The 27360-nt window shown below is 56.2% G+C and overlaps 1 protein-coding gene across 4 annotated transcripts in view; it reads left to right on the top strand.

Annotated features, from left to right (window-relative positions):
* EPHB2 (EPH receptor B2) overlaps positions 1-27360 on the top strand; it is a 152402-nt gene that overhangs the window by 22685 nt on the left and 102357 nt on the right. For all 4 annotated transcript variants that reach the window (XM_063177031.1, XM_063177029.1, XM_063177030.1 and 1 more), the window contains exons 2-3: positions 20237-20301; positions 24467-25151. In XM_063177031.1, the coding sequence (XP_063033101.1) occupies positions 20237-20301; positions 24467-25151 (750 nt within the window). The remainder of the gene's footprint in view (positions 1-20236; positions 20302-24466; positions 25152-27360) is intronic.

The raw sequence follows: 27360 nt of genomic DNA, 5'->3' as shown, positions 1-27360 counted from the left end.
GTTGATTCACTATTGCTCAAATCTGTAGATCAAAGGTGCCTGATTTCTCATAAACTGGTTTTGACCCCCGGGGCTCTTCCCTCTGGCTAGTGCTCCTCCATCTCCAGCCATCCCAGGCACGTTCTCTGCCATGGGCAGGGACACCTTCCACCAGACCAGGGTGCTCCAAGCCCTGTCCAACCTGGCCTTGAACACTTCAGGTGGAAGGCTGGAGATACCTGGACACCAGCTGCTGATCTGGGTTATCCTTCTGTCATCTTCCAACCACATGGATCCTGGCCACTGTGCAGTCACTGGCACTTGCCCTGTGCTGCTCCTGGTCCCTCCCCATGGGCACAAACTGGGGCTGGGAATTTCAACAGCAGGATTGGCTGCTTCCTTCTGAAAATTCCCCGTGGCCTGAATAACCACGGGGAAATCCTTGGCAGGGCTGGAGCAGCTGTTCCCCCTCACCCCTGTGACCCTGGGATCCATGGAGCTGGGAACTGGCCTTTGTCCCCCTGTCCCTGTGGCTGCTGCTGGCCAGGACAGACAGACGTGCTGCCAGCAACTCCTGGCCACAGGGCTGTGGGAGCTGCTGCCCTGCCTGGCTGGGTCAGTGCCTGCTGCTTCCCTGCCTGGGGCACAAAGCTCTTTAGTTCTGTGTGTTTGGGGGTGCTCAGGGTGCTGTTTGAAGCTCTTTAGTTCATGTGTGTCTGGGGGTGCTCAGGGTGCTGTTCAAAGCTCTTTAGTTCATGTGTGTCTGGGGGTGCTCAGGGTGCTGTTTGAAGCTCTTTAGTTCATGTGTGTCTGGGGGTGCTCAGGGTAAAGCTCTTTAGTTCTGTGTGTCTGGGGGTGCTCAGGGTGCTGTTTAAAGCTCTTCAGTTCGTGTGTGTCCGGGGGTGCTCAGGGTGCTGTTTTTCAGGCTCTGATGTTTCTCTGCTCTGCAGGCAGCAGGAGCACCTTGCTTTTGGGGGGGCTGGCTAAAGCAAGTTCTTCCCTCAGCACCGAGTGGGAGTTTGCCAGCCTTGTGCCATCCCTGTAGGGAATGCTGGGGGGGCTCTGCTTGCAGGCAGCACCTGCTCAGCTCCATCCCAGGGCTCCCTCACACCACCCACCTGGCTGGTGGTGGCAGAGCTCCTTGGGTGTCCCCTCCTGTCACCTGTGTTTCTGTAGTGCGACGTTTTGCTTTGGGAGCTTTGTCACAAGAGTGACCTTGAGCAAATCCGTGGTATCTGCAGGCAAGAAGGTCACCAGGGATGGAAGGCACCAGAGGTCTGATGGTCTGGTTTGACACCCTCCCAGCTGCTCTGTGCTGGAGGCCAGCTGGCTGTGCAGAGCATCCCAGCTGGCTCCTGCAGGGCTTTGCCCCAGCCCCCTCCTCTCCTATTGGAAAAATGCTCCCAGTATTCCCAGTTAGATTGTGCCTGGGCCAGTCTGACCCTCGCTGCTGGGCCAAAGGCAGCAACTGCGGTGTATCACCCCAGAGATACCTTGGCTTGCTGGTGGTTGCAGCTGGGCACTGAACAAGTCCAGGCTTGTTAGGAACCCCGTTTACCTCAGGAGGAATGGCTTCAGGCGATGGTGAAGAGAAAAAGGAGAGGATTCTGCTGGAGGGTTTAATGTCCAGAGGTTTATTCCATGGTTACAGAGGTCTGAACGTGAGCAACTGCTCCAACAGAACCCGGCCGCATGCTCTGATCACCTTTTAAGCTCAGGGACAGGGGGAGGGGAGGCACAGGTGAGCCACCAACCAGGTGAGAGGGGCAGGGTCTCAGGGGAAGATGACACCCAGACAGGCCAATGACCTCTGGGCACAGGGGCATCCTTTGAACTTGACCAACCACACGACGCCTTGCTGGAATGTTCAGCCTGATTGACAGGACTCACTCAGCATGGGGGCAAGGGGGAAGGGAGAGAGGTATAGGCACACCTGGGGAAGGGACCTGGAAGGCCAAAATGGGACATTACAGCACACCACAACACTCCCATCACTGCAAGGCTCTTTCCCAGGCTCAGGTGCAGGGCTTTGCTCCCTGCACACCATCCCTGGGGACATCGTGGCATGGGGACAGTGTGGAGCTGAGCTTGGCACTGCCATGTTGTGATACAGGGAGTGTTAAAATGTGTGCTCTTCTGGGAGTGGGACAGCTTAAAGGCTTCACCAAGTTCCTTGAATCAGAGAATCCCAGAATGATTTGGAGTGGATGGAATATTAAAGCTCATCTCATTCCACTCCCTTGCCGTGGGAAGGGACACCAGAACTGCATTAAGAGTTAATTATTTTCTCTGAGCAAAGTAAACAAAGGCTCAGCCAAGGGATTTTTCTCCATCTATAAATCCTGGGCAGTGTGGGAGGGTGGAGGGGGCAGCAGCCCCGAGCATCCCACTGGCCCTGGCGCCTCTGTTCTCCAGGCAGGGTAAATCAGGAGCAGGGAGGAGTGCTGCATCGTCCCCTGCAGGAGGGAGGGTGCTGCTCATGGGTCAAGGAGCTGTTTTGCACCCATGGACGTGTTTTCCACTGCCCAGGCTGCTGCAGTGCCGTGGGCTGCAGACACAGAGTCCCTGAATGGTTTGGATTGGGAAGGACCTTAAAGCTCATCCAGTCCCCCCCTGCCATGGGCAGGGACACCTTCCCCTGTCCCAGGGTGCTCCAAGCCCTGTCCACTGCTGTCCTCCAGTGGCCTTGGGCACTGCCAGGGATCCAGGGGCAGCCACAGCTTCTCTGGGCACCCTGTGCCAGGGCCTGCCCACCCTCACAGGGAACAATTCCTTCTCAATATCTACTTAAATCAATCTTTGTGGCAGGGCTGGGCCTGGCTGGCACCCCCTTGTCTGCCTGCCAAGCACATGGGCTTTGGGGAGCCTTGCCCTGTGCATCTGGGGCTGTGTTATGGCACCTCCTGTAGGCCTGGCAGCACTGGCAGCCCCAGGCTGGGCTCACCCTGTCAGTGCCCTGCCCTGGCACAGGTGAGCAGAGGGTCACATCTGGGCTGTGGTGACACTGCAGCTTCTGGCTTCTGCTTGGCACTGGTGGCTCATCAATGTTTTTGGGATGTGCTGGGGTGCCAGTGATGCCCACACAGGGAGCTGAGTGCAGCCTCCTGCTCTGCCTGGTCTTGAGTACCTCAGGCTGCACATTATTCCTGCCCCAAGTGCCCTGTGCATCCCTGGGCTCCAGCATCGCTGGCAGCAGTGCAGGGTGCTGGGGGTTCCCATGGCCTGGCTCAGCAGCAACAGGACCTGGGGATGCTCTCAGGGGCTCCATGTCCTAGGAGCAGGGGAGAGGATGGGGGTGCTGAGGTGCCAGAGGACTGAGTCTGGTGCTGGGAGATGGCAGAAGAGCAGTTTTATTGCTCCCTGAGATTGCTTTTATTGCTCCCTGAGATTTGGGTGCATCCCTGGGGACTCAAGCGCATCCCCCAGGTCACAGCCTCTCCCTGAGCAGGGGATGGGGCATCAGCCCTGCAGAGATCCCTCCCTTCCATCACACTTGTGGGGTTCAGGGATCACTGGGAGTGCAGCAGCAAGGGGAGGATAAACTTGCTGCTCCCTCACGTGTTTTCCTCCTGCAGACATTGATTTATAAAGGCTGTTTCATGCTGAGTAGGGAATTTGGGGGATGGGGCATTCACTGCACAGCACTTTTCACCTGATTTCCCATGTCAAGGCTGATGTCAGGTAATGTCTTGGTCACCCTGTAAAGTAAATTTTGGAAGTGTGGTACTTTCATGAGGCTCAGGCAGCAAACACTAAATTCTGTAAAGCTGTTAGAGGTTGTCTGGGAACCCTGTGCATCCTCAGAAGATGCAGGGATGCTCTGTCTTGGCAGAGTGGGGAGGGAGCAGTGATGCAACGGGAGCATCCTCCCAGGGTCCCCAGGATGCATCCCTGCAGAGAGCACTGGGGGTTTGGGGTGCCAGGGAGAGGCTGCAGACACAGCCTGGCTCAAGGGCACGTCCCAGCAGGAGCTGCAGGTGCTGGGTGTGTCCCTGGGCACAGGCAGTGTCAGCTCCTGTGCTGGTATTTCAGTGTCCTGTGCTGGCAGTGCCCAGTGGTGTGGTGGTGCCAAGGGCACGGGGTGCTCCAGGCTCAGTGATCCACAGCCTGACCCAGGGCACTGCCAGGGGCTCTGTGCCTCAGTTGCACTGGCAGCCTCTGCAGAGGAGCAGTCTCTGCTCCTGGCACAGGGGTAGCATTTACCCACAGTGAGAAAGGCGGTGACACAGGGACCTTCTGCACCGAGGAATGAACGAGGGACAGACAGTGGCCCTGCTCTGTCCTTCCCTGTGGGGTCTCAGCACCTCAGGACTGATGTGCAGAGTGACCGAGACCACCCTTGGGGGGCTCAGGAGTCCTGGAATGTTGCCAGAAGTGTCTGGTGGCTGCACTTTGATCCTGCACGGGAGACGACACCTGTATGAGGATGGGAGGATTTCACTGGGTGAATGGTGAAGGGATAAGTTAATTAGAGTGTAAGACACAGGGTTTAGGATTTCTGTACAGGGGGGGTCTAAAGAAGTAAGATGGAGGAATTGGGGCGTGTCCTGTCCTTCTTCTTCTTCTTCTTCTTGGCCTCCATCTTCTGTGGTGATGTTGGCACTTTGGGATTGGTTATTACTAAAAGTGCACTGGTTAATAAGGGTGAAAGGTATTGGGGAAAAATGATAAATATTGTATACGTAACTTTGAGTATAAAGATAGGTGACCGCCCCGGGGGCTCTCAGTGTGCTCATGGCTGGCTGCTGTGCAGACCTCTGTCGGGCCAAGAGAAAATCTTTTAGATAAACAATTAATAAACACCGAGACCGAGAAAAGATCTGAAGCCTCTTCTCGTCCTTTGGAGCGCGGGCTGCCCAAGGCCACCCCGGGCCTTTCCAGGTCACCTGAACAGCCGAGAATCTGACACTTCCCCAGCTCGGCTCCTGCCATAGGACACTCCTGATGGCCTGGCCTTGCTCTCCTGTGTCTGTGCTATTGGGGGTGGCCCCAGCCACGCAGAGGAGCTGCAGGTTCATGGCTACATCTGGTACCTCTGCTGCCTCATCCTCAGAGCTTGTTCAGGGTGGGGGTCCATTGCTGCACCTCCAAAGCACTGGAGATGCAGAGCAGGGAGGTTCCAGTGCAGCCTGAACCACCTGGGTTTTGGCCTGCAGAGCTCTCAGCCCTGGATCTGCCCTCCCTGATGCTCCTTCTTCTGTCCTGTATCCTGGCTAATGCCCTGGCCATCTCTCTGGTTTTACCTGCCAGTGTTTTGGCTGAGCTGTCTGGGTCACTGCTGTGGCTTTCACAGAGCTGTTGGGCTGTTTCTCCTGCCAGGATTTGGGGATCATTCCCGGGGGACCAGGATGGATTCTGCAGCAGGGCTTGTAGAGCCACCGTGGCCTCTCTGCAGGCAGCACTTGGTGCTTTAGGACCCTCCTGCTCCAGGAAGGGTTTGCTGAGCAGCTGGATGTGTCCACATCCCTTGGCAGCAAGAAGTCCTTGAGGCCCTGGGACTCCATCCCCGAGCTCTCCCAGAGCCCCAGCTGCCCCAGGTTTGTGCTGGGGATGGGATGGGGCTGAACCCAGAGCCCTGAGCTCCTTCCCACCAGCCCTGTGGGCTGCTACAAAGCCATTCCCCATCCTGGGAGTGCCCTGTCCCTGCTTGGTGCCTGGCACCAGCTGTTGGAAGGGGGCAGAGGGCAGCTCTTGGTCCAGGGCTGTCCTTGCCCCGCAGGTCTGCAGGGCTCTGCTGACCACCCCACAATGCTGCTGGAGAGCAAATGGTTGTTCTGGGGCTGATGTGATCAGGAAACAGCTCCAGAATGGCTGTCCTGACCCCACCACCTCACAGCCCTCGCTCCTGGCTGGGGCAGGGTGGGCAGCAGCAGGGGGGTGCTGCCAGCCGGGGGTCTCAGGTGGGTCTGTCTCCGGGCATCTCCTGGGTGCTGCAGGTCCCTGGAGCTGCCCCAGCTGCTCATCCTTCCTGGTTGTGCCCTTGTTTTGGTTGGGGTGTCTGTGTTTGCTGCCTTCACCCTCGAGCATCCCCATGACTTGTCTTCCCACCGCTTTGGTTGTGTTTGATTTTGGTGTATTTAAAATTTCAGTCTTTTCCCTCCTTTCTGTCTCCTGGCAGTTAGTTTTTTCATTGATACATCCTTTTGCAACTGTCTGCATCTTAGAGCTGCTAATTCGCTGCTGCCAACTTCCCCTGGGTTTAATTTATACAATATGTTTATTTTTACTGCAATTTTTTCCTTTTATTCCAAGCCAAGACAATTTTGAACTCAAGACGCCTTCTTTTATGATCGCAGATTTATGAGATTTTGGCAAAGCCGCCATAAGCTGTAATTACTCTTCATTGTTTTTGTTTACATTTCCCCCCTGATCAATTTTTGCTAATAATCCCTTTCAACTTGTGGAAATTGCCCTTTTTCCACCTCCGGGTGTGTTTCTTTTGATGCATGCAGAAATCCCTTCCCAGAGCCGTGGAACCGGCTCAGGGCTGTCTGTACCTGCACGAGAGCTCCTCCTCTGAGCTTCGCTCACATCCACTGTTCTCCCAGGGGAACGAGGCTCCACAGGCCCTGGGCTCTCCAGGACTCCATCCCAGCCTGGACCCCGTGTGGCCTCTCCTGCAGCTCCCAGAGCTGCACAGCTGCTCCACAAGCTGCTGCCACCTTGGCCAGGCTGGCCTGCAGAGCTGCAGCTGTATCCCAGAGGGGACATTCCCCTCTCCTGGGGACATTCCCCACTCGTGTGCAACCCTGGTCCCCCAGCTCCTTGCTGCAGCCCCTGGTGGTGATGGCAGAGGGGCTTCTCTCTCCTTGTGGTCCCACAGCCCATCCCCTGCCTGCTGCAGAGCTGCTGATGGATGGATGGATAGATGGATGATGGATGGATGGATGGATGATGGATGGATGGATGGATGGATGGATGGATGGATGGATGATGGATGGATGGGAGATGGATGGATGGATGGATGGATGGATGGATGGGGGAGGGATGGATGGATGGATGGAGGGATGGATGGATGATGGATGGATGGATGGAGGGATGGAGGGATGGATGATGGATGGATGGATGGATGGGAGATGGATGGATGGATGGATGATGAATGGATGATGGATGGATGGATGGGAGATGGATGGATGATGGATGGATGGATGGATGGATGGGGGATGGATGGATGGATGGATGGATGATGGATGGATGCATGGACAGATGGATGGATGATGGATGGATGCAGGGATGGATGATGGATGGATGGATGGATGGATGATGGATGATGGATGGGAGGGATGGGTGCAGCACATCCCTTGCCCAAGCAGGACCACCAGCACAGTGGCACCCACCAGTAGAGCATCCCTCAGTTCAAGCCAGTGCTTTTGAGGGTGAATGAGTGTGTAAGAGGAGAGGAGGGAAGCCCTGCCCATGGTGAGGTGTTGAAGATGGGGTTTTCCCAAGGAAGGAAACATTTGCCTCTGACTAAAAATTCCCACCAGCTGCATCTGCTGGCTCCTCTGGTGCTTTGTCTGCCTTGGTGGGGTTGGAGGGGATGCCAAGTTTGCATTCCTAGCAAACCCCTGGAGATAGAAAAGGATGGCAGTGGGGAGATGCTTTGGCTTGGGAGGGAAGCCCCGCTCCTTGAAGGAGTTTTGGACTTTCCTGCATCTCTCCTGGAGGGAAGCTTGCTCCAGCCAGGAGCCTGAGCTGAAGCCCCCTCTGCCCTGAGGATCCCTTCCGTGCCTGACAAAAGGCAGCAGCTCCTCCCAGGCCATTCCTGCTTGGAACTGCCAACTAGAAGCACATTTCCAACTTGTCAGTAGCAACAGGCAGAAGTGGGAGTGTCAGGTGGATCCAGAGCGCCAGTGTGTGTGACAGAGGGCACCCTTGCTCACCCCGTGCTCGGGTTTGGGGGTGTGCACAAGGGGGCTTGGCTCTGCGTGGCACCAGCAGTGCCAGAGGGGCAGGAGCGTGCACAGGCTGTGGTGTTTGGGTGCGTGGGTTAATGTGGCACGAGCCCAGAGGTGTTTGCTGCTTGCTGTTTGCTGGGAACCCTGACGCTGGGCCCCTGGTGCCTGTGGCACTGCCTGTCCCTGCAGTGCCACCCCGTCCCCACAGCGATCCTGGGCTCTGACACGCTCTCCTTGCAGGGTGCCTGGGCTCAGGGCTGTGTGGAGCAGCTGGCTGGGCTGCAGGCAGGGGCTGGCTCCAGCTGTGGGACAGCAGTGCTGGCTCCAGCTGTGGGCATCATCCCTCTGCTCTGGGGCGCCTGCTGCTGCTCTGCAGAGACCTGGCCACAGGGGAAGTTGCCCAGGTTAACCTGAGAAGCTTGGCTGCACCATATTGTTGACATCTTATTGTATTTCATATTTCTGGAGTCCCATACTCTTGTTATGATATTCTTAAAGTCCATACCTTCTAGCTGGTTTCTAGCATGCAGCTCCTCTCTGCTGTGCAGTTCCTCATGGCTTCCCAGGGGCTCCTTCTGGGCTCTCGACCCAACCCCTTTTATCCCAGAGGCCTTCATGAGCTACAGCTGCTGCCCAACCAAGGACCCCGCAGCTGTAGCTCATCCAGAGCAACAGGACCCACCTATCCAATACATAGCACTCTCACTACAGCACCAGGGACTCATCCTGCTCTTTAATTCTTCTTCTCTGGCCCCTGGTGCTGCTTCCCCCCTCTGGTGGCTCTGGGTGGCCCGGGCAGGGCTGTGGGGCACAGCTGTGTCACTGCAGGGCGGTGGGGCTGTGGCTGCAGCTCTGGCTGCTTGGAGATAACATCTTTCCCTGTAAATGTTATTATCCTGTATGTGTTTGGGCCAGGGAGAGAGGGGGGTCACCATCTGTGTTTTCCAATAAAAGCAAATTAAAATTGAAGCCCATTAAGGGTAGCTCAGTTGGGATTCTGAGCAGGACTCTGGAGCCTGCTGGGAGCGAGTTGCTTGCAGCCTGTGCCACCAAGCAGGGTGACAAAACCTCATTTAGTATCAGCAGTGCTGGGAGGTGGCACTGGCTGTGCTCCCTGTCCCCACTGTGGCTGGGGGTGGCCCCGAGGAAAAGAGGGACAGAGCTGGCCACAAAGCCATGCCCTGGGTTTGTGTCACCCCAAGCCATGCCCTGGGTTTGTGTCACCCCAAGCCATGCCCTGGATTTGTGTCACCCCAAGCCATGCTCTGGGTTTGTGTCACCCCAAGCCATGCCCTGGGTTTGTGTCACCCCAAGCCATGCCCTGGGTTTGTGTCACCCCTCTGGTCCCCTGCGTGCTCCTCACATCAGATGATGGGCAGGGCTTGGTGAGGAAAGGGATGATGTTGTCCAAGAGCCAAACATGTGCTCCTTACCCAGGGATGCTCTGCAGCCTCCAGGCTGCATCCCAGCTCTCCTCAGGCCGCCTGTGCCTGGGAGCACAGGGCAGTGGCTCTGGGAATACAGGATGCTGTGTCCAGGATACAGGAGAGTGGCAGTGGGTGCCAAAGGGGGCTGGGCAGTGCTGCCCTGCACCCTGGGCATTGCACCCTGTCCCAGTGGCTGCAGGGCACAGTGGTGGGAGCAGGTCATTGTGTTATACAGCTGCTCTTTGGCAGGATGCTGCAGCCAGGAGCTGCACAGGGCACCTGCTCCTGTGACAGTGGCTGTGTTTGGGCATAGTGGTGACACCAGTGTCCATCCCCCATGGGGTGGCTGTGCCACACTCAGCTGGACCAGAGCACTGAGTAGTGGCTGATGGTTCCTTTGGGGCTGGGGCACCTTTAGAAGGAACTTCTGGGTATGGGACTCCAACCCCCCAGAGCACCCCTGTATCCATCCCCAGGAGAGGAACAGAGGCCTGGAGGCTCTCACAAGGAACATGGCCCTGTTCCATCCTCTTGGAAAAAGTCTTACTGGGGAATTCAGTCTCTGCTGGGCCTGGATGGGACTGGATGCCACAGTTTACCCTGGGACTCCCTCCCTCAGGGTATCTCCCAGCCCATGGGCTCAGTGCCACCACAGAGAGCCAGCAGCAGTGACTGCAGCAGTGGCTGTTAAACGCCTTCAGCTGTGTCTCCTCTGCGTGGCTCCTGCATTCCCAGCAGCAGCAGGAGGGCCTCTGCCTGCTGCCATTTGGCATCTGCATTGTCTCCTCCCAGCAGCCTGCCCTTGCCTGAACTCAGACCACCTCCAAGTCCCAGCTCCTTTTGGGACAGATGCTGCCCCAGAGAGCTCTGGTGGGCTTTTCCTGCTTCTGCTGACCTGTGGAGCAGCTGGTGTGGGGAAACTGGGACAGACAGGATGAATCTGCACCTATGAGTGGAATAATGTGGCAGCCGGATGGAGAGTGGTTCTGCCTCACATCCAGCCTCTCCTGCTTCTTCAGCAGGGGCTGAGAGGTCACAAAATCAGAATTCCCTTCTGAAACCTGGAGCTCTCATTCTCCTGGCAGGCAGGCAGGTGAGAGGGACGATGCTGGGTGGGTCACTGAGTGCTTGGAAAGCAGGACACGTGCTGGGGTGGCCTGCAGGACCCCATGGGCTGTTGAGTTTGGCTTCTCCTTGCTTTGAGCTTTCCAGCAGTGCAGCACCCTGCAGGGCAGTGCTTGCACAGCCAGGCCTTCACAGTGAGAGGCTGAGCTGGGAAGAGGGTCTGGAAGCTGCTGGATTGGGGCTGTGGCTGTGCTCAGCCCTGGCTCCTGGCTCACCCTGTGGCATTACCATGCCCCCATGGCCAGGGGCAGCTCTGCCCCAAGCCCAGCTTTCTGTATTTTCTGGTCTAGCAAGGCTGGGAGCTAAAGACCAGTGGTTTCCTTCTGCACAGCAATATCAGCCCTGGGTTTGGTTCCCTGAGAATGGTCCAGACAAGGTGTGGGCAATCAGAGTAAGGGAGGGATTTTGGTGGGAATGGGAAAGCATAGCCCAGCTCATGGCATTTCCCTCGTGGAAATGCAGGGGGAGTTCCTCCTGGGATTGCTGCAGTGCTGTGCCAAGGGCAGGGCACTGGGGCCATCCCCTTGTTTGACACCAGCCCTGAACCCTAGTGTCACCCAGTGACTGGGTGAGAGTGACCCAGCAGGTTCTGCTGAGCCCCACCAGCTTCCATCCCCTGCTGCCCCCTGCCTCTGGGGCTGGCTCCTGCCTCCCAGGGCTTGCAGGAGCTGTGACTGATGTCCTAGGGAGCTGAGGAGCCAGGAAGGCTCCATGACTCCCGCAGGCTGAGGACATCTTACCCCTGTCAGTGCTGTGTGGTATCTCTGGGGTCAGCTCTCGCTGCTCCAGGGACTGTCAGCCTGGATGCTGCTTGGCAGGTCAGAGATGGAGATGATGGACATCATCCTAATCCTTAGGTCTCTGAGTCTGGTTGGACCTACTTTTTTTTTACAGGTGTGTCCTGGAGGGGCTTAAAATTGGCTGGTCTGAGGAAAATACTCCAAGTGGATTATTTTTCCTTCCTTTTCCAGGGAAGGGCACTGAATGACCAGGTACTCAGTGCTGGCTTCCCAGCACCAGGAGCATGACCGGCTGTGCCTGACCTCGGGGTGCCCATTGCGGGGAGTGGGGTGTGTTGGGGTCCCCATCCCAGCTCAGTCAGCCTCCTCTTCTCTCTCCCCATCCATCTCTGTCCCCCTTGGGGTGTGAGTGGATCCCTGAGTGCAGCATCCCGAGGATCCAGTGCCCTGCTCACAATGCAGGGAGCTGTTCCCGCGCCAGGGCTCGGCCGGGGGGTGTTGGGTTTCAGCTCGTTCCGCTGGCCCCCGGCCAGGCAAAGCAAAGCTCGGGGCTGCAGGGAAGGGCCACTGGCTTTGCTCGGCCCCTCTCAGCTCCCGCTGGCAAAAATATCATCATCAGGCTCCAGTAAAGCACAGGAGGCAGAGAGGGGCCTTTCAGCGTGGGGAAGGGCAGAGATCTGTGCTGAGGGCTCCTGGGGCAGGGACAGACGGGTTTCTCATTAGCCACCCCCTGCCCGGGGATGTGGGGGCTGTGCCTGAGGCCAGGGTGGGTACAGGTTCCTGATGCACATGTTCCTGCGTGGAGGAGCTCATCCTGACCTGTGGTGTCTCCAGTGCAGATCCTGGTCTTGCTCCCCTTGCCTGGGCTCTAACACTGTGTGTCCCTCCAGCCTGGAGCTGATGAGTGTTTTAGGTGGGTTCCAGGTCAACTAAGGGACATGGTGACAGGGAATGACCTCCCACTGTCTCTGCCTTAGGATGACTTTGCTCCCAGCCCATCAGAGTGAGCTGGAAGCTTCTTGCCTGCTTTGCACATCCAGCGCTGGCCACAGCTGATGTGGTCATAGGTTCACGAGAAGCTTGCTCCCTGTGTTGATAATGTTGGACCAGGATTCCAATCCTGGCAAGCGTCCTACCCTGAGAGAGGAGCTTTCGTGAGGAGTGAAAGCGGAAGGGAAAAAGTTGTGGGTGGAAAAATGAGGGTGGAGGCTCCAGCTATCTGTGGGGCTATTTATTTGCCCAGCTGTTTCTTGATCTGGATGAGCTTGGAGCCTGTGAATGTGAAGCATTTGCCAGGACTTCTGAGAAGCTCAGATCCAGATACTCCAAATTGGTCCGAATTGGCAAAACTCCATGCAAGTTGTTTTTCCGGATGGAGAGGAGTGTGTCTGCAACATGCACAGCTCCTCTGTTAATCCTTCCACCTCCAGCCTGTGCCCCTGTCCCTTGGTCCTGCCGCCCTCCATCCCCACTCCTGGCCAGCCCGTCCTGCTGCCACCAGGACCCAGCATGATCCCAGACTTGTCCTCCCCTCCCAGTTCTGTCCAGATGGGAAAAGCTGCTGCAGCTGAGAACCCCTCACTCATCTCACTTGTGGCTGAGCAGCAGGAAAACCATGTGGAAGCACAGGAACCCCCACCCAGCATTGTCACAGCAGATCCTCTGCATGACACTGTCTTAGCGTGGCTTGGAGCACCTGGCACTGGTGGGGTGGGGCTGATGGTGTGGCTGGAGATGCCAAGTGTCCCTCCAGAGCTATGGTGTGCCCTCAGAGCAGGCAGCAGTGCCGGGGACAGCCCCCAGTGCTGGGGAAGCTGCTCAGAGCAAACATCTCCACAGTGAGAGGCACGGGCACTGGTCCCTGGGTGTCCCGTGGGGAGCAGCGCGGTTCCCCGTGGGAAGTGGGCCAGAGCTGTGTCTGCTGGTGTTGAACAGCTGCAGATTTGTTTAGAATGCTGTGGGCAGCATGTGGAGCTGCAGATAAACACACGGGAGGGGAGAACAGAAGCAACAGCACTGAGGAGACGCTGCTGTGCAGGGAGGGCTGTACTGAGCTGCAGCTATCGCAGCCACCAGCGGTGGGCCAGGGGCCAGGCTCCCCCCCTGCCACTCCCACATGGCTTTGCTCCATGTCCTGGGTGCCTCGGGGACCTTCATGAGGCTGCCAAGGCATCAGCCTCTCACCCTGTTGTCTAGTGCTGCCAGACCAACAGGATGGCACCATGAAAGTGGCTGTGACAGTGAGTGAAGTTGCCAAGGTGGTGGTCAAGGCATTAACAGCTGGCCTTGGTGTTGCCCATGGTGGAATTGGTCTGTGTTTTTTGTCCCCAGCACGGGAGCTGGTCCTGTATGTGCCCCTGTGCTTGTATGAGTGTGGGGCAGCCCCGGGCAGGAGCAGGGAAGCTGCTGGGGGCGGTGTGGCTGTGGCACCATGGTCACCCTGGGCACAGGAGTGGCAGGGCCAGGGCAGCCCGGTGGATCTGCAGGTGGAGGAGCTGCCTCAGTGGATGGTGGGTTCCCATGCCTTGGGGCCTATCACACTTTGTGTGGTGCTCACACCTGTGGCAGAACTTTGTCCAAATGATGTCCCTGGGCCTGGAGTCACCTGTCACTCAGAAGTGTCCATGAGCATCCGGAACTGGTTGCCCAGAGAGGTTGCCCAGACTCCCCATCCCTGGCAGTGCCCAAGGCCAGGTTGGACAGGGCTTGGAGCAAGCTGGGATAGTGGCAGGTGTCCCTGCCCGTGGCAGGGGGTGGAATGAGCTGAGCTTGAAGGTCCCATTCAAACCAAACTCCTCTGGGATTCTGTGATTCATCCAAGATCCTCACAGAGCTGCTGATGTCATTGCAAATCCTCTCCTGGTGATTTTTGAGCAGTCTTGGGATTTCAAAGAGGTCCCAGCTGACTGGAAGTCAGCGAACGTTGTCCTAATTTTCAAGAAGGGCAAGAAGGAGGACCCTAGAAACTACAGGCCTGTCGGTTTCACTTCATTGCCTGGTAAAATCAAGGGAGAGCATTATTGTGAGAAGTATTGAAAAACACCTGGAGGACAATGTAGGCATTGGTCACAGCCAGCATGGCTTCATGAGGGAAAGCCCTGCTTATCAAACCTGATTTCCTTCTCTGACTGGGTAAACCCACCTGCTTGATCAAGGGAAGCCAGGTGATGGAATCTTTACTGATTTCAGCAAAGCTTTTGATACTGTCTATCACAGGATCCTTCTGGACAACCTGCCCAGCCCCCAGCCAGATAAACACATCATGTAATGGGTGAGAAACTGGGGGTCAGGCACAGTGGGTGACAGTGACTGGGGTGACATCAGACTGGTGACCTGTCACTGCAGGGCTTTGTCATTGCCCTGCATTCTTCAGCATCCAATGACTTGGACACAGGACTGGCAGGAATATGGGGCAAGTTCACTGAGGATACGAAACCGGGAAGAGCTGTTGCCTCCCTCAAAGGCAGGGAGGCCCTGCAGAGAGACCTCAGCAAAACAGAGGATGGGCCATCACCAACCATGTGAAGTTCAACAAGAGAATGTGCCAGATTCTTTACTGGGGATGGGGCAGCCCTGGGTGTGTGGGTGGAGCAGGCAACAAGAGGCTGGAGAGCAGCTGCAGGAAGGGACCTGGGGTCCTGGTCAGTGGATCTGAGTCAGCAGTGCCCTGGCAGCCAGGAGGGCCACCCGTGTCCTGGGGGACAGCAGGGATGGAGAGCATGGCCAGCCAGGCAAGGGAGGGGATTGTCCTGCTGTGCCCTGCACTGGGGCAGCCTCACCTCGAGTGCTGGAGCAGATTTGGGCACCACAAAGTAAGAAAGATAACTATTAGAGTGTGTCCAAAGGAGGGCCATGGCAATGGTGGAGGGCCTTGAGCAGAAGCTGTGTAAGGAGCTGCTGAGGGCACTTGGTCTGTTCAGCCTGGAGGAGACTGGAAGAGACCTCATTGTGCTCTTCAACATCCTCCTGAAGGGCAGCAGAGGAGCAGGTACCAATCTCTTCACTCTGGTGAGCAGTGACAGGACTTGAGGAAATGTCTGGAGCTGAGTCAGAGGAGGTTTAGGCTGTATATTAGAAGAAGGTTTTTCAGCCAGAGGTTGGTTGGGCACTGAACAGGCTCCCCAGGACAGTGGTCACAAGCCTGTCTGAGTTCAGGGAGTGTTTTGACAGCACCCTGAGACAGGCTGGGGGTGTTGGGGTTCCCTGTACAAGGCCAGGAGTTGGATTCCATGGTCTTTGTGGGTCCCTTCCAGCTCAGCCTATTCTATGATTCTATAATTCTAGGTTGGACAGGGCCTGGAGCAGCCTGGGACAGTGGAAGGTGCCCCTGCCCATGCAGCTGGATGAGTTTTAAGGTCCCTCCCAAGCCATTCTGTGGTTTCATGGTTCTGATTCACATCCCCTTGTGCTGACCCTGCAGGGTCACTGTGCTTCATGGGGACCAGTTATTCCCAATTTTCCATAATTCAGGTGCTCTCTGCTCAGTGTAACCCCATCTCCAAAAGGATTTCAGCCTGGGCAGCAGCTTGGTGCAAAAACTCTCCCAGAAGGGGCACATTGGGGTGTTGGAGCTGTGTGTGATGGGGACCACAGCCCTGGCACCCCCTGCACTGTGAAAGGTGATAGACAGGAGTCTCAAACAGGAACCAGGTTTAGGGAGGAAGAAGAAGGAAGCTGAGCTAATTTAGCTGTCTTGGAGATGGATCATTTGCCACCCGTGAGCACCACAAGAGAGAAGGATTTTGGACTGCAGAGTCTTTGTAAAAGGAAAAGGAAATCCAATAGCTGGCAGCTAAATGGTGTAAATCCAGACTAAAATTAATGGAATATCTGGTGTTTTTTATGGGAAGATAATTTGCCATTGGAAAAACTTGCTTAAAACCTGCAAATTTCTTCTCCTCCTTCTCTCTGGGCCAGCCAGAGTGGATGCAGAGCTCCAAGGAGATCCTTCAGCCGAGGATGAGGGGGTGGGAGCAGTGGTGTACTGAGCACGACATTTCCACTGCACCGATATTCATTAAATAAAAGGCTTTTAAAAATGCAAAATGCTTCAAAATATGAACTTTGTTTGGGGAATTATTTGTAATGACTTAGAATATATCTTGTTTTCCATTTTAGTCACTGCTATTAATGTACTTACTATCCACCACTGTCATTGATAGTTAAGATAAAGTAACAAATTCAGGGGGTTTTTTAAGCTTCTTGCTAGTGCTGTGTGAAAAATGCTGTTTTCATTTCAGATCAAACGCCACTGGTGTTTTAATGAAAAAGCAAGATCCTCTGATAAAGTAAACACTATTATTAACCTATGTAAACAAATACTCAGTTTAAAAAGAAATTTTGTAAATTTGACCCACAACATTTCGGGATTAGCTGTTTTCCAGAGCTCTTCTTAGTGGGAAAAATTGAAAAGAACTACTTTTTGCTTTTTACTCTTGGAATAAAACCAAATTTCGAAATCCTGGTTTCCTGTGAACTGGAAACCGCTGGCTGGAAGCAGGAGTAATGAACAAGCCACAGTCTGAGGAGGATTTACTGCCAGGAGTAGGTGCAGGGAGCACAGTGCTGCCCAGGCACTTTTTGGGGTGCCAGTGGGAGCAGGAGGTCACATGCATGGAGCAGTTTCACCCCTGCATCCAGGCCTGGCTCTTCAGTGATGGATCTGCTCAAGGCTGAGCTTTTCTTCCTTTGTTTTTGTTCAATGGAGTGAAAGTGGAGAAGGTGGAGATGCTCCTGGGGGGTTTGTGGCAGTGTGCTTGTTTTTCTGGTGGGGAGAAGCACAGCAGAAGGACATGGTTACACCCATAGCTCTACATTCCCATTCTGGGACCACCCTTGGCAGTGTCCAGAGCCAGGTTGGATGGAGCTTGTAGCAGCCTGGGATAGTGGGACGTGTCCCTGCCCATGGCAGGAGGGTGGGACTGGATGGTCTTGAAGGTCCCTCCCAACCCCAACCATTCTGGGACTCCTGGTGTGTATGGGATGCACACTTCCCAGCATCCCTGCAAGTGCACTTGGCATCCCCAGGGCAAGTGCTGAAATCAGGGGCAGATTCCCATTGTCCCTGCAGGGCAGAGGGACAGAATTTCCCCTCTGGGCATGACCATGGTCTCAGCACAGAGTCACTGGCCATGTGCTGCCCTGTGCAGCGTGTCCCACCACCCTCCCCTCATGTCCAGCCTCGGTGTTTTGAGGCCTTTGGGCAGAATTTCTAAACTGCATTTCCTAAACTCAGGAATATTGTCCTATTTTCTTAAACTGTCAGCGTTTGTGGGATCTCAGCACCTCAGGATGAAGGTGCAGAGTGACCGAGACCACCCTTGGGGGGCTCGGGAGTCCTGGAATGTTGCCAGAAGTGTCTGGTGGCTGGACTTTGATCCTACACAGGAGATGACATCTGTATGAGGATGGGAGGATTTCACTGGGTGAATGGTGAAGGGATAAGTTAATTAAGGTGTAGAACACAGGGTTTAGGATTTCTGTACAGGGGGGTCTAAAGAAGTAAGATGGAGGAATTGGGGCGTGTCCTGTTCTTCTTCTTCTTGGCCTCCATCTTCTGTGGTGATGGTGGCACTTTGGGATTGGTCTTTACTAGAAGTGCACTGGTTAATAAGGGTAGAAGGCATTGGGGAAAAATGATAAATATTGTATACGTAACTTTGGGTATAAAGATAAGTGACCGCCCCGGGGGTTGCGGAGTGTGCCCATGGCTGACTTGCTGTGCAGACCTCTGTCGGGCCCAGAGAAAATCTTTTAGATAAACAATTAATAAACACCGAGACCGAGACAAGATCAGAAGTCTCTCCTCGTCCTTTGAAGCGCCGGGCTGCCCAAGGCCACTCTGGGCCTTTCCAGGCCACCTAAACAGCCGAGAAACCGACAAGCGTTGAGTGTGGTGCAGAAAAATCCCTGTATTGCCATGAGCATGTGGCTGCAGACCTGGAGGAACAGAGAGTTACCCAGACTCTGGAAGCCACTCATGGAAGTGTCCAAAAAAGACTTTTGAGCACTCCCTGGGAAGTGTTAAAGAAGTGAGTAGATGTGGTTATTAGAGACATGGTTTGGTGCAGAGCATGGCAGTGCTGCAGTACTGGTTGCACTCAGTGATGTTAGCTGGCTTTTTGAGCCATTATTGGAAAAAATAGCTCCCAATATTACCAGTTAGATTGTGCCTGGGCCAGTCTGACCCTCGCTGCTGGGCCAAAGGCAGCAGCTGTGGTGTAATCACCCCAGAGATACCTTGGCTTGCTGGTGGTTGCAGCTGGGCACTGAACAAGTCCAGGCTTGTTAGGACCCCGTTTACCTCAGGAGGAATGGCTTCAGGCGATGGTGAAGAGAAAAAGGAGAGGATTCTGCTGGAGGGTTTAATGTCCAGAGGTTTATTCCATGGTTACAGAGGTCTGAACGTGAGCAACTGCTCCAACAGAATCCCGGCCGCATGCTCTGATCACCTTTTTAAGCTCAGGGATGGGGAGGGGAGGTACAGGTGAGCCACCAACCAGGTGAGAGGGGCAGGGTCTCAGGGGAAGATGACACCCAGACAGGCCAATGACCTCTGGGCACAGGGGCATCCTTTGAACTTGACCAACCACACGACGCCTTGCTGGAATGTTCAGCCTGATTGACAGGACTCACTCAGCATGGGGGCAAGGGGGAAGGGAGAGAGGTATAGGCACACCTGGGGAAATGACCTGGAAGGCCAAAATGGGACATTACAGCACACCACAACAAGCCATGATTCCAAGTGTCTGTCCCATTGATTTCTGATGGGGCTGGCTGGCACCCTCACCTGCTCATGTTGGCCCAGATATTGGGGTGCCATAACCTGAGCAGCCCCCAGTGCCATCAGTGGAGTTAAACCAACCTACAGCTGTTGGGGATGAAAAGAGCTCCAGTGTTGGAGCGTCATGAGCTGCAGGAAGGGTGAGGAGGCTTTGCTGTTGCCTGGCTTAGCAGGACTTGTCTGTGCTGGTTGGTGGTAGCATCACCTGACCTATTTCAACCCAAATCATCTGGAAAACCAGCTTTAACAGTGGTTTAATTTTTTAGTACTTTTAAGTCCTAAAAGTGCTGTTCCTCCCCACATCCTACTGCATCTCAGAGGATTCTCCCTACTGTGCAAAGTGCTGAGAAAAAAAATATCCTGCTTTTGGCAAAGCAAACTAGAAGGTGGTGGAGGATCCCTGCTCAGGCTGCTCCCCATCTGCAGCAGTAGAACTGGGCTGGGGGCACCTGGATTTGGGATTGAGAGGAGGAAAACCCAGCTTGGCTGATGGATGGAAGAGTCCCCATTCATAATAGGAGACATTGCCTGGGCTGGGCACCTTGAGGTCCCACCTCAAATCCTGGGGTCACTTGTGGGTCCCTAATGAAAATCTGAGACATGGAGGGGCTGGAGCGTGTCCAGGGAAGGGAATGGAGCTGGGAAAGGGGCTGGAGCACCAGGAGCAGCTGAGGGAGCTGGGAAGGGGCTCAGCCTGGAGCAAAGGAGGCTCAGGGGGCCATTGTGGCTCTGCACAGCTCCTGACAGGAGGGCACAGCCAGGGGTTGGGCTGTGCTCCCAAGGAGCAAGAGACAGAACAAGAGGAAACAGCCTCAAGCTGTGCCAGGGGAGGTTTAGATTGGATATCAGGGAAAGTTTTTTCATGGGAAGGATGGTCAGGCATTGGCCCAGGGCAGTGGTGAAATCACCATCCCTGGAGGTGGTAAAAAATGTGTGGATGTGGCACTTGTGAACAAGTGGTTGGCAAGTGGTTAATGGTGGTTTAATGATGAACATTGTTTGGTGCTGGGTTGATGGTTGTGCGTGATGATCTCGGAGGTCAGTTCCAACCCCAATGTTTTTTGATTCCAAGATTCTGCATGGGGGCCAGGGAGCAGTGGGCAGTGGGTGGGGAGCAGTTGGGTGGAAGGACCAGTGCCTGGGTCCCCTGGCTGAGATGTGGCCAAAGGGCTCAGTGTGGGGTGGGCTCCAGCCCTGCAGCCCTGGGCTAGCTCCTCTCCACCTTTTTCCCTGTCTCCATCTTCATCAGCAGCCAGTGACTCCTTGTTTCCCTTCCTTCCACAGAGACACTGATGGACTCCACCACGGCGACAGCAGAGCTGGGCTGGACGGTGCATCCTCCCTCAGGGGTAAGGCATCACCTGACAGGGACCTGCAGCTGCTCTGGGGTCTCTTCTGCACGTGAATGTGGCAGGCTTGGCCCAAGAAAAGTCAGGCACTGATGCAAAGTGCCTTGGCCATGTGGAAAGAGCATAGTTGAGGTTTCCAGTAGTTTTCTAGGAGATGATACTCCAAAAAATACCCCAGTATTGGTGGGATGTAGTTCCCACCCATGGTGCTAGAGGAATCACAGTCTCCATGGAGCTGGCATGCAGCCACCTAAAAATGAGGAGAGGAAGAAAAAATATGCCAAGGCCACCATCATTTGTCCCCAGTGTCTCAGTTGTTATTCCATTGCCTGTCACTTGTAGCAGGATGAGGGCATTAGGCTCAGGTCCTGAGAGGACTGGCATCCCACAGAGAGATGTTTGCTGGCTCAGCAGAACTACCTGTCTTCTTTACCAGGGCCAGGTGTACCCTGAAACATGTTCAAAGACCACCTTGAAGAAACTCCTATAAAGAAGAGCTTGGGCAAGGCAGTGCATCAGGTTCATCCCCCAGAGGGTGCAGGCACTGTCCAGGCTCCCAGGGAATGGGCACAGCCCCAGAAGCATTTGGGCAATGCTCCCAGGGATGCACAGGGTGGGATTGCTGGGGTGTCTGGGCAGGGCCAGGAGTGGGACTCAGTGATTCCTGTGGGTCCCTCCCACCTCAGAGCATTCTGTGACTCTGTGATTTCTGCACCCTTCTGCTCACGGGAGAAACCCAGAGTGGAGCCACCTCTGTGTCCCACGTGGGGCATCAAGGTGCTTCAGAGCATCCTGCCCACCTTTGGCTGTGGTAACCAGCAGCAGCTACAGTGTCCCAACCCCCCAGACCTGTCCCCTTGCACCTGGGTGGTTCAATCCAGCCTGGCCAAAGCCCGGAGATGCTTCCATGCCCGTGCATGGCAGCAGTGGTTCGGGCTCCATCCTGCCTTCCATCCACCCTCTGCAGGGGCTGGATGAAGACGTTTCTGTGGCCCTCACCCCCAGGCTGACAGCATGCCCCCGGTCTGAGCCGACTTGGCAGGAGAAAAGAGCGAGCCCAGAGCAGCCTTGTCTGGAGATTAAACCGAGCCGCGCAGCGTGGCCGCGGTGCCGCGCCAGGCACGGGCGCTGCCCGTCACCATGAGAAAGGGCAGAGCTGCCCGGCCCCGCCAGTGCCCGCCGAGGGGGATGACGGGCACACAATGCAGGGGAGAAGAGGTCAAGTCTCTTTCTCTCGTGGCCCAGCCTTTCTTGTTTGCGGTGTTTCCATATGTGAAGCACGCCCTGCTCCCGCTCCCCGGCGCGGCCGTAATGAGGCCGGGGCCTGCTGGAAGCCTCTCCCCGGTTATTGTGCTGCTGCCTTCCTTTGAGCTCCCGGCATGTTAATTAGAGAGCCAAGAGAAAGGGAGAGGCTTCTAATTAAGCGTCGAGGAAGCGCAGGGGCTGGTGCACGGGGGTGACTTTCTCTCCCATCTGGGAAAAGGGAAGTCTGGAGCCAGCCACTCGCTGTGGCAGGGATGTGGGGGGATGCTGGCGGTGCCGAGCCCGGCCCCCAGGGTGCTCCCAGGTCCCCCATCAGGGTGGAGATGCCCGTCTGGACAGTGCCATGCAGTGCCAGGGGTTGGTGGGATCGCCTCCTGTCTCCACCTGTGAGCAGGGCCCTGAGGGGGGATATGGGCACATCGTGTCCTGCTCTGGGTTCATCGTGGGTGACAATTCTGCAGTGCCTTCATGGCCTCATGTCCACGGGCAGGACAAGGCAGTGCATCCTACTCAGAGGTGGCTGGTCGAGTTGGATGCGACCAGCATCACCTGGAAGACAGAAGCTGCTGTGTGCTCCTTTTTGGGGATTATTACAGACCCCAAAGCCCAAACAGTTGCTTTATGTCTGGCTCTGAAACTCTTGTGCCATTCATACAGGTCCCCAAGCCCTGCCTCTGGCATCTGCTGTGGATCCCAAGGCCTGGAGACCCTCGTTCCACCATGTGCTGCTCCTGCCTGACCAAGGCTGAGCTCTCTGGGCTCGTGTCCTTACCCTCCCTGGGGGCTGGGCAGATGTGGGTGGGGGTCCCTTGGTCTTGGTAGCTGCCAGGGTGGGTGTCTGGAGTGGTCCAGGTGAGGGAGAGCCGCATCAGAGGCAGGGCAAGGGAAGGAATTGCTTCCACATGCCTTGTCCTTGATTCCCCCACTCCCCTCCCAACCAGTGCCCTGAAAAGCAGGGAGATCCTGCAATTTTCCACTAACACACCAAATTTATTTCTGGAAAACAAAGCAAATGCTCCGGCTGTGTTTTGCGAGGATGCTCCTCTTGTCCCCCAGCCCTGGCAGCAGATTTACAGCTACTGCCAATCTGAAGTGGTTGGAGCTGTTGGGGATCTTCCCTGACAGCCTTCTGTTGGGCTGTGAGCCTTGATGTGCTAGGAGCAATCTGTCTCCCATCTCCTGAGCCTCCTTCCCCAGTCCTGGGTGCCCTTGTGAGGCCATTTACAACCTGAGGGGCTGGGGATGCTCTGCTCCTGCAGGATTTTCCCTGGATTTGGTCCTGGCACTGGTGCTGGATCTGGGCTGTGCTGCTGCCCTGCCCTGAGTGTTGTGATCCTGCATCCTGGGCAGGGTTGTGCTTGGGGTGTAACATCCATGGGAAACAGCTCGGCTTCCACTTGAGCAGGTTTCTGAACAAATTCAGAAGGAGCAGTTCCAGCTGGATGGGACTGTGTCACATGCCAGCAGGATTCTGGTCCCTGTTGCCAGCATCACACAGGTGCCCTGGGTGGGGATGGGACTGCAGGGAGATGCTCTGCACTCTGGCAGGGGCTGGGCAGGAGGAGATGCTCTCTGAGCTGAGGGTTCTCCTCCCACGAAGACCCTTCCCTGTTGGTGCTCCCCTCAGAGGAGCAGGGGCCAGTTACAGGCTGCACCTCATGCCCTGCATCCCCCTCTGAAATGTCCCCATCCTACACAGAATGGAGACAACAAGAACTGGAGGATTTGGGAAAAAAACAGCCTGGGAAAAGGGCAGAGAGCTGGAGAAGGCCAGATGATGTCACAGCAGCCCTGAGCTCTGTGGGGACCCAAGGGGACAGCAGGAGCTCTGTCAGGGGGGTTTAGACTGGATGTTAGGAAAGGTTCTTGCCCCAGAGGGTGCAGGCACTGCCCAGGCTCCCCAGGGAGTGGGCACAGCCTCAAGGCTGCCAGAGCTCCAGGAGTGTTTGGACACCACTCTCAAGCACAGGGTGGGATTGTTGGGGTGACTGTACAGGGCCATGAGGTTGACTTGATGATCCTTGTGGGTCCATTCCAGCTCAGGATGTTCTCTGTAACTCTGCAGAGCTTCCTCCAGAGCTGGCAGAGTCAGTCAGCTGGGGAGAGCTGGGCAGAGCTTCCCATGGGGAAATCTGTCAGCTCTGAGCTGTCTTGCTGAGAAGGATGTGGCTGTCATGGCACAGCTCTTAGGCATGTCTGCATCCCAGAGGTCCAGTTCAGGACAGCTGGGGTTGGGACCTGAGCACACCTGCTGGAGGAGCCCCAAAGCATTTGACTGGCAAAGGGGCAGGGATGAGGGCTCCAGTGGGACTTACCCAGCACCTCCCTTTTTACAAACATGGCAGGATTGGCCATGGTCCCATCCTGCCTCTGGGAAGAGGCCCTGGCTGCAGTCAGGCAGGAGGTTTTATGGCTTATGAGGAAGCAGGTCCTGTTGCCATGTCTGTAACCATAGTGGACTGGTGGCAATCCCTGTGTTCCTTTGCCAGAGGCACAGCAGTGCAGCACAGCCATGGGCACAGTCCCTAAAAGCCATTTCTGCAGAATAGTGGCCTTGCTGTCCCTCCAGGAGCAGAGAGGCTTGACCCTGAATGCAGGTGTGGAGCATGGTGGTAGGCCCAGCAAGGTGGCCTGAGGGGCCCCTTTGTCTGCACAGTGTGAAGCCTGCCTGGGGCACGGGGTGGGTCAAACCCTGCCCAGGCAGGTACAGGGCACCTGCAGCGGGTGCTGGGAGGAGGTGCTGGGCACTCTGGGACCGCCTGTGGGATGGGGTGGGCACAGAGAGGGGCAGCTGGGGCTGGCAGAGCCTACGTGGCACATGGTGGGGATGGGAGGAGGTGAGCAGGGTGGGGAGTCCCCCTTCAGAGCAGCCCCTGACTCTGTGTGTGTGTCCTGCCCACAGTGGGAAGAGGTGAGTGGGTACGATGAGAACATGAACACCATCCGCACCTACCAGGTGTGCAACGTCTTTGAGTCCAGCCAGAACAACTGGCTCCGCACCAAGTACATCCGCAGGCGAGGAGCACACCGCATCCACGTGGAGATGAAATTCTCTGTCCGGGACTGCAGCAGCATCCCAAATGTCCCAGGCTCCTGTAAGGAGACTTTTAACCTCTACTATTTCGAGTCAGACTTGGACTCGGCCACCAAGACTTTTCCTAACTGGATGGAGAATCCTTGGATGAAGGTGGACACGATCGCTGCTGACGAGAGCTTCTCACAGGTGGACTTAGGTGGACGGGTGATGAAGATCAACACCGAGGTGCGCAGTTTTGGGCCCGTCTCCAAGAACGGTTTCTACCTGGCCTTCCAGGACTATGGGGGCTGCATGTCCCTGATTGCCGTCCGTGTCTTCTACCGCAAATGTCCCCGTGTGATCCAGAACGGGGCCGTCTTCCAGGAAACCCTGTCGGGAGCAGAGAGCACCTCGCTGGTGGCAGCCAGGGGCACGTGCATTGCCAACGCAGAGGAGGTGGACGTGCCCATCAAGCTGTACTGCAACGGTGACGGCGAGTGGCTGGTGCCCATTGGGCGCTGCATGTGCCGTGCTGGCTACGAGTCCGTGGAGAACGGGACCGTCTGCAGAGGTAACCACGGGCTCTGTGCTGCTGGGGTTTGCATCTGCGATCTGCATGAACCCGAGGGAGGGAGCTCCTTGGGCAGGGGTGGCAGAGGGGCAGTGTGGAGGCTGACTCCTTCCACAGCTGCTCACTTCCTGCCCCAGGCTCATCCGTCCATTGCAGAGGTTGTCCATGACCTCTGGGTCCCCAGAGCCGCTGGGTTCAGGGCTGGCACCTGTTGCTGGTGCCTCTCCAGGTTTTGGAGGCTCACATGTGTGGTGCGTGTCACCGATCTGCAATTGCATCCCAAAATACTGGGGCTGTTATGCTGTTGGTTTTGCTGTGTGCTTTGGCATGGACTGAATCTCTTCTTGGATGAGGGGAGTGGGAATGCAGGGTCCCAAAAGGGTGCAGTGGGAGGGAGCAAGTTGTCTACAGTGTTTTCCTGGTGTGTTTACAGTGTTTTCCTGGTGTGTCTACAGTGTTTTCCTGGTGAGGTGCAAATGGCCCAGGGCAGGACATGGTCATGGCCTGTTCAGAGCTGCCTGGCCCCTGTGCTCTTCAACAGCCAGAGGTTTCCTGCCCTATAAATGTTCTGCCTCTGTAGATGTTCTCCTCCCCCACAGATATTCAGAGCAGACTCCGTGAGTGCCTGCTGAGCTCAGCTGAGCACCTTGGAGCCAGCCTGGTCCCAGGCCAGCAAGAGGCTCAGCACCCCCTCCCTGAGCTGCTGTCTGTGCCCTGTCCAGTCATACATGGGCTTGGGAAGGTTCAGAAAGGAGCTCCTGGGGTTGCTGGGAGGGAGGTGGGGACCCCAGAGCTGTGTGATGGGCACCTGCAGCTGTGCCATGCACGGAGCAAACCACAGAGTTTGGCAAACAGGATCTTTTTTCCCTGTCCTGGCTGAACCTCCAAATCCCTCTGTGGTTCTGATAGCATTGGCGCACTCCAAGCAGAGCCAGGGCTTCTGAGATCCTTTACAGACACGTTGGTGGCCACTGCAGAGCCAAGGGAGGAGCTGTGTCTCCTCTCTTCTGGCTGTGAAGGGTTGGCCAGGGAGAACCAAAGCATGGGGAAGGCGATGGTAGTGGGAGACAGACACACTGGAGAGGGGAATGGACAATCTGATTGTGCTCAGTAGGGACTGCAGGCTGTATGGCCCCCTTGGAGAGGGCTGCATGTCTGCTGCTGGTGGCTGGGCTGCTCATGCACCAAAATTCAGGTCCTGGTGTGCTGTGGGAATCATTTAATATCCATTATTTCAGCTACTCCATGCTCAGCCACTGAACGCCTCTTCCCACCGAGCTCGGGCAGATCAAGTGTCTTACAGCCTTAGCAGGGATTGGGGATGGGGGCAGCAAGGAAGCGCTGCTGGAAACTGAGCCCGGCTAATCCCTGCCTCGAAGGGCAGACGGGGCTTTTACAACTCCCAAGTGAAGCATCCGTAGCAACACCAGAGAGCCCCAGTGATTCATGGCAGCCTTTCCGTCTCAGCCCGTTTGTTCGCGGAGCAGACCCAGCCCTGCGCGGTGCTTTGCTCTGGAGCAGCCGGGGTTTCTCGGGGAGCCCCCCAGTGCCACTGCGGGCCCAGCCGAGGGACAGTCCCCTCACAGGGACCTGCAGAGCCTGTGCCGCAGGGCTGGGGGAGCAGAGCCGGCAGCAGCGGGGGCCGAGGCGGGGGAAGGGGGGAGAGGCCGATCCCCTCTTTGTCTGGGCTGCAGCAGCAGCAGCAGCAGGATTTTGGGAGGTCCGGTACCTCGGCAGCTGTTCCTGCAGCCGGTGCTGGCGAGCGCCGGCCCCGCGCTCCCCGCCCTCATTAATCACGCGGTGGCCGCCAGCCCATCGTCTCCATGGGGCAGCTGGCTCGGGGCTGCCTCCCTTCCCCTTCCCCTTCCCCTTCCCCTTCCCCTTCCCCTTCCCCTTCCCCTTCCCCTTCCCCTTCCCCTTCCCCTTCCCCTTCCCCTTCCCCTTCCCCTTCCCCTTCCCCTTCCCCTTCCCCTCCCTCTTCACCTTCCTCTTTCCGTTTCCTTCCCCTTCCTATTCCTTTCTCCCCCTCTTCTTTTCTTTCCCTTTCCCTTCAGTCTTTGCCTTTGCCTTCCCCGTTCCTTCTTTCCCTTGCCCTTCTCACGTGGGGTGCAGTCAGGACTGGATGGGACCCCAGGATTGTGCCCCTCCATTTTTTCCTGGCAGCCCCCAGAAGAGGAGTGGGGACTGGGAGGAGAGCCAGACACAAGAG

The sequence above is a fragment of the Melospiza melodia genome, chromosome 26 (genome assembly GCF_035770615.1).
Source record: "Melospiza melodia melodia isolate bMelMel2 chromosome 26, bMelMel2.pri, whole genome shotgun sequence".
NCBI lineage: Eukaryota > Metazoa > Chordata > Aves > Passeriformes > Passerellidae > Melospiza > Melospiza melodia.
Note: the sequence above shows the minus strand (reverse complement) of the source record. Positions and strands in the feature narration are given on the sequence as shown.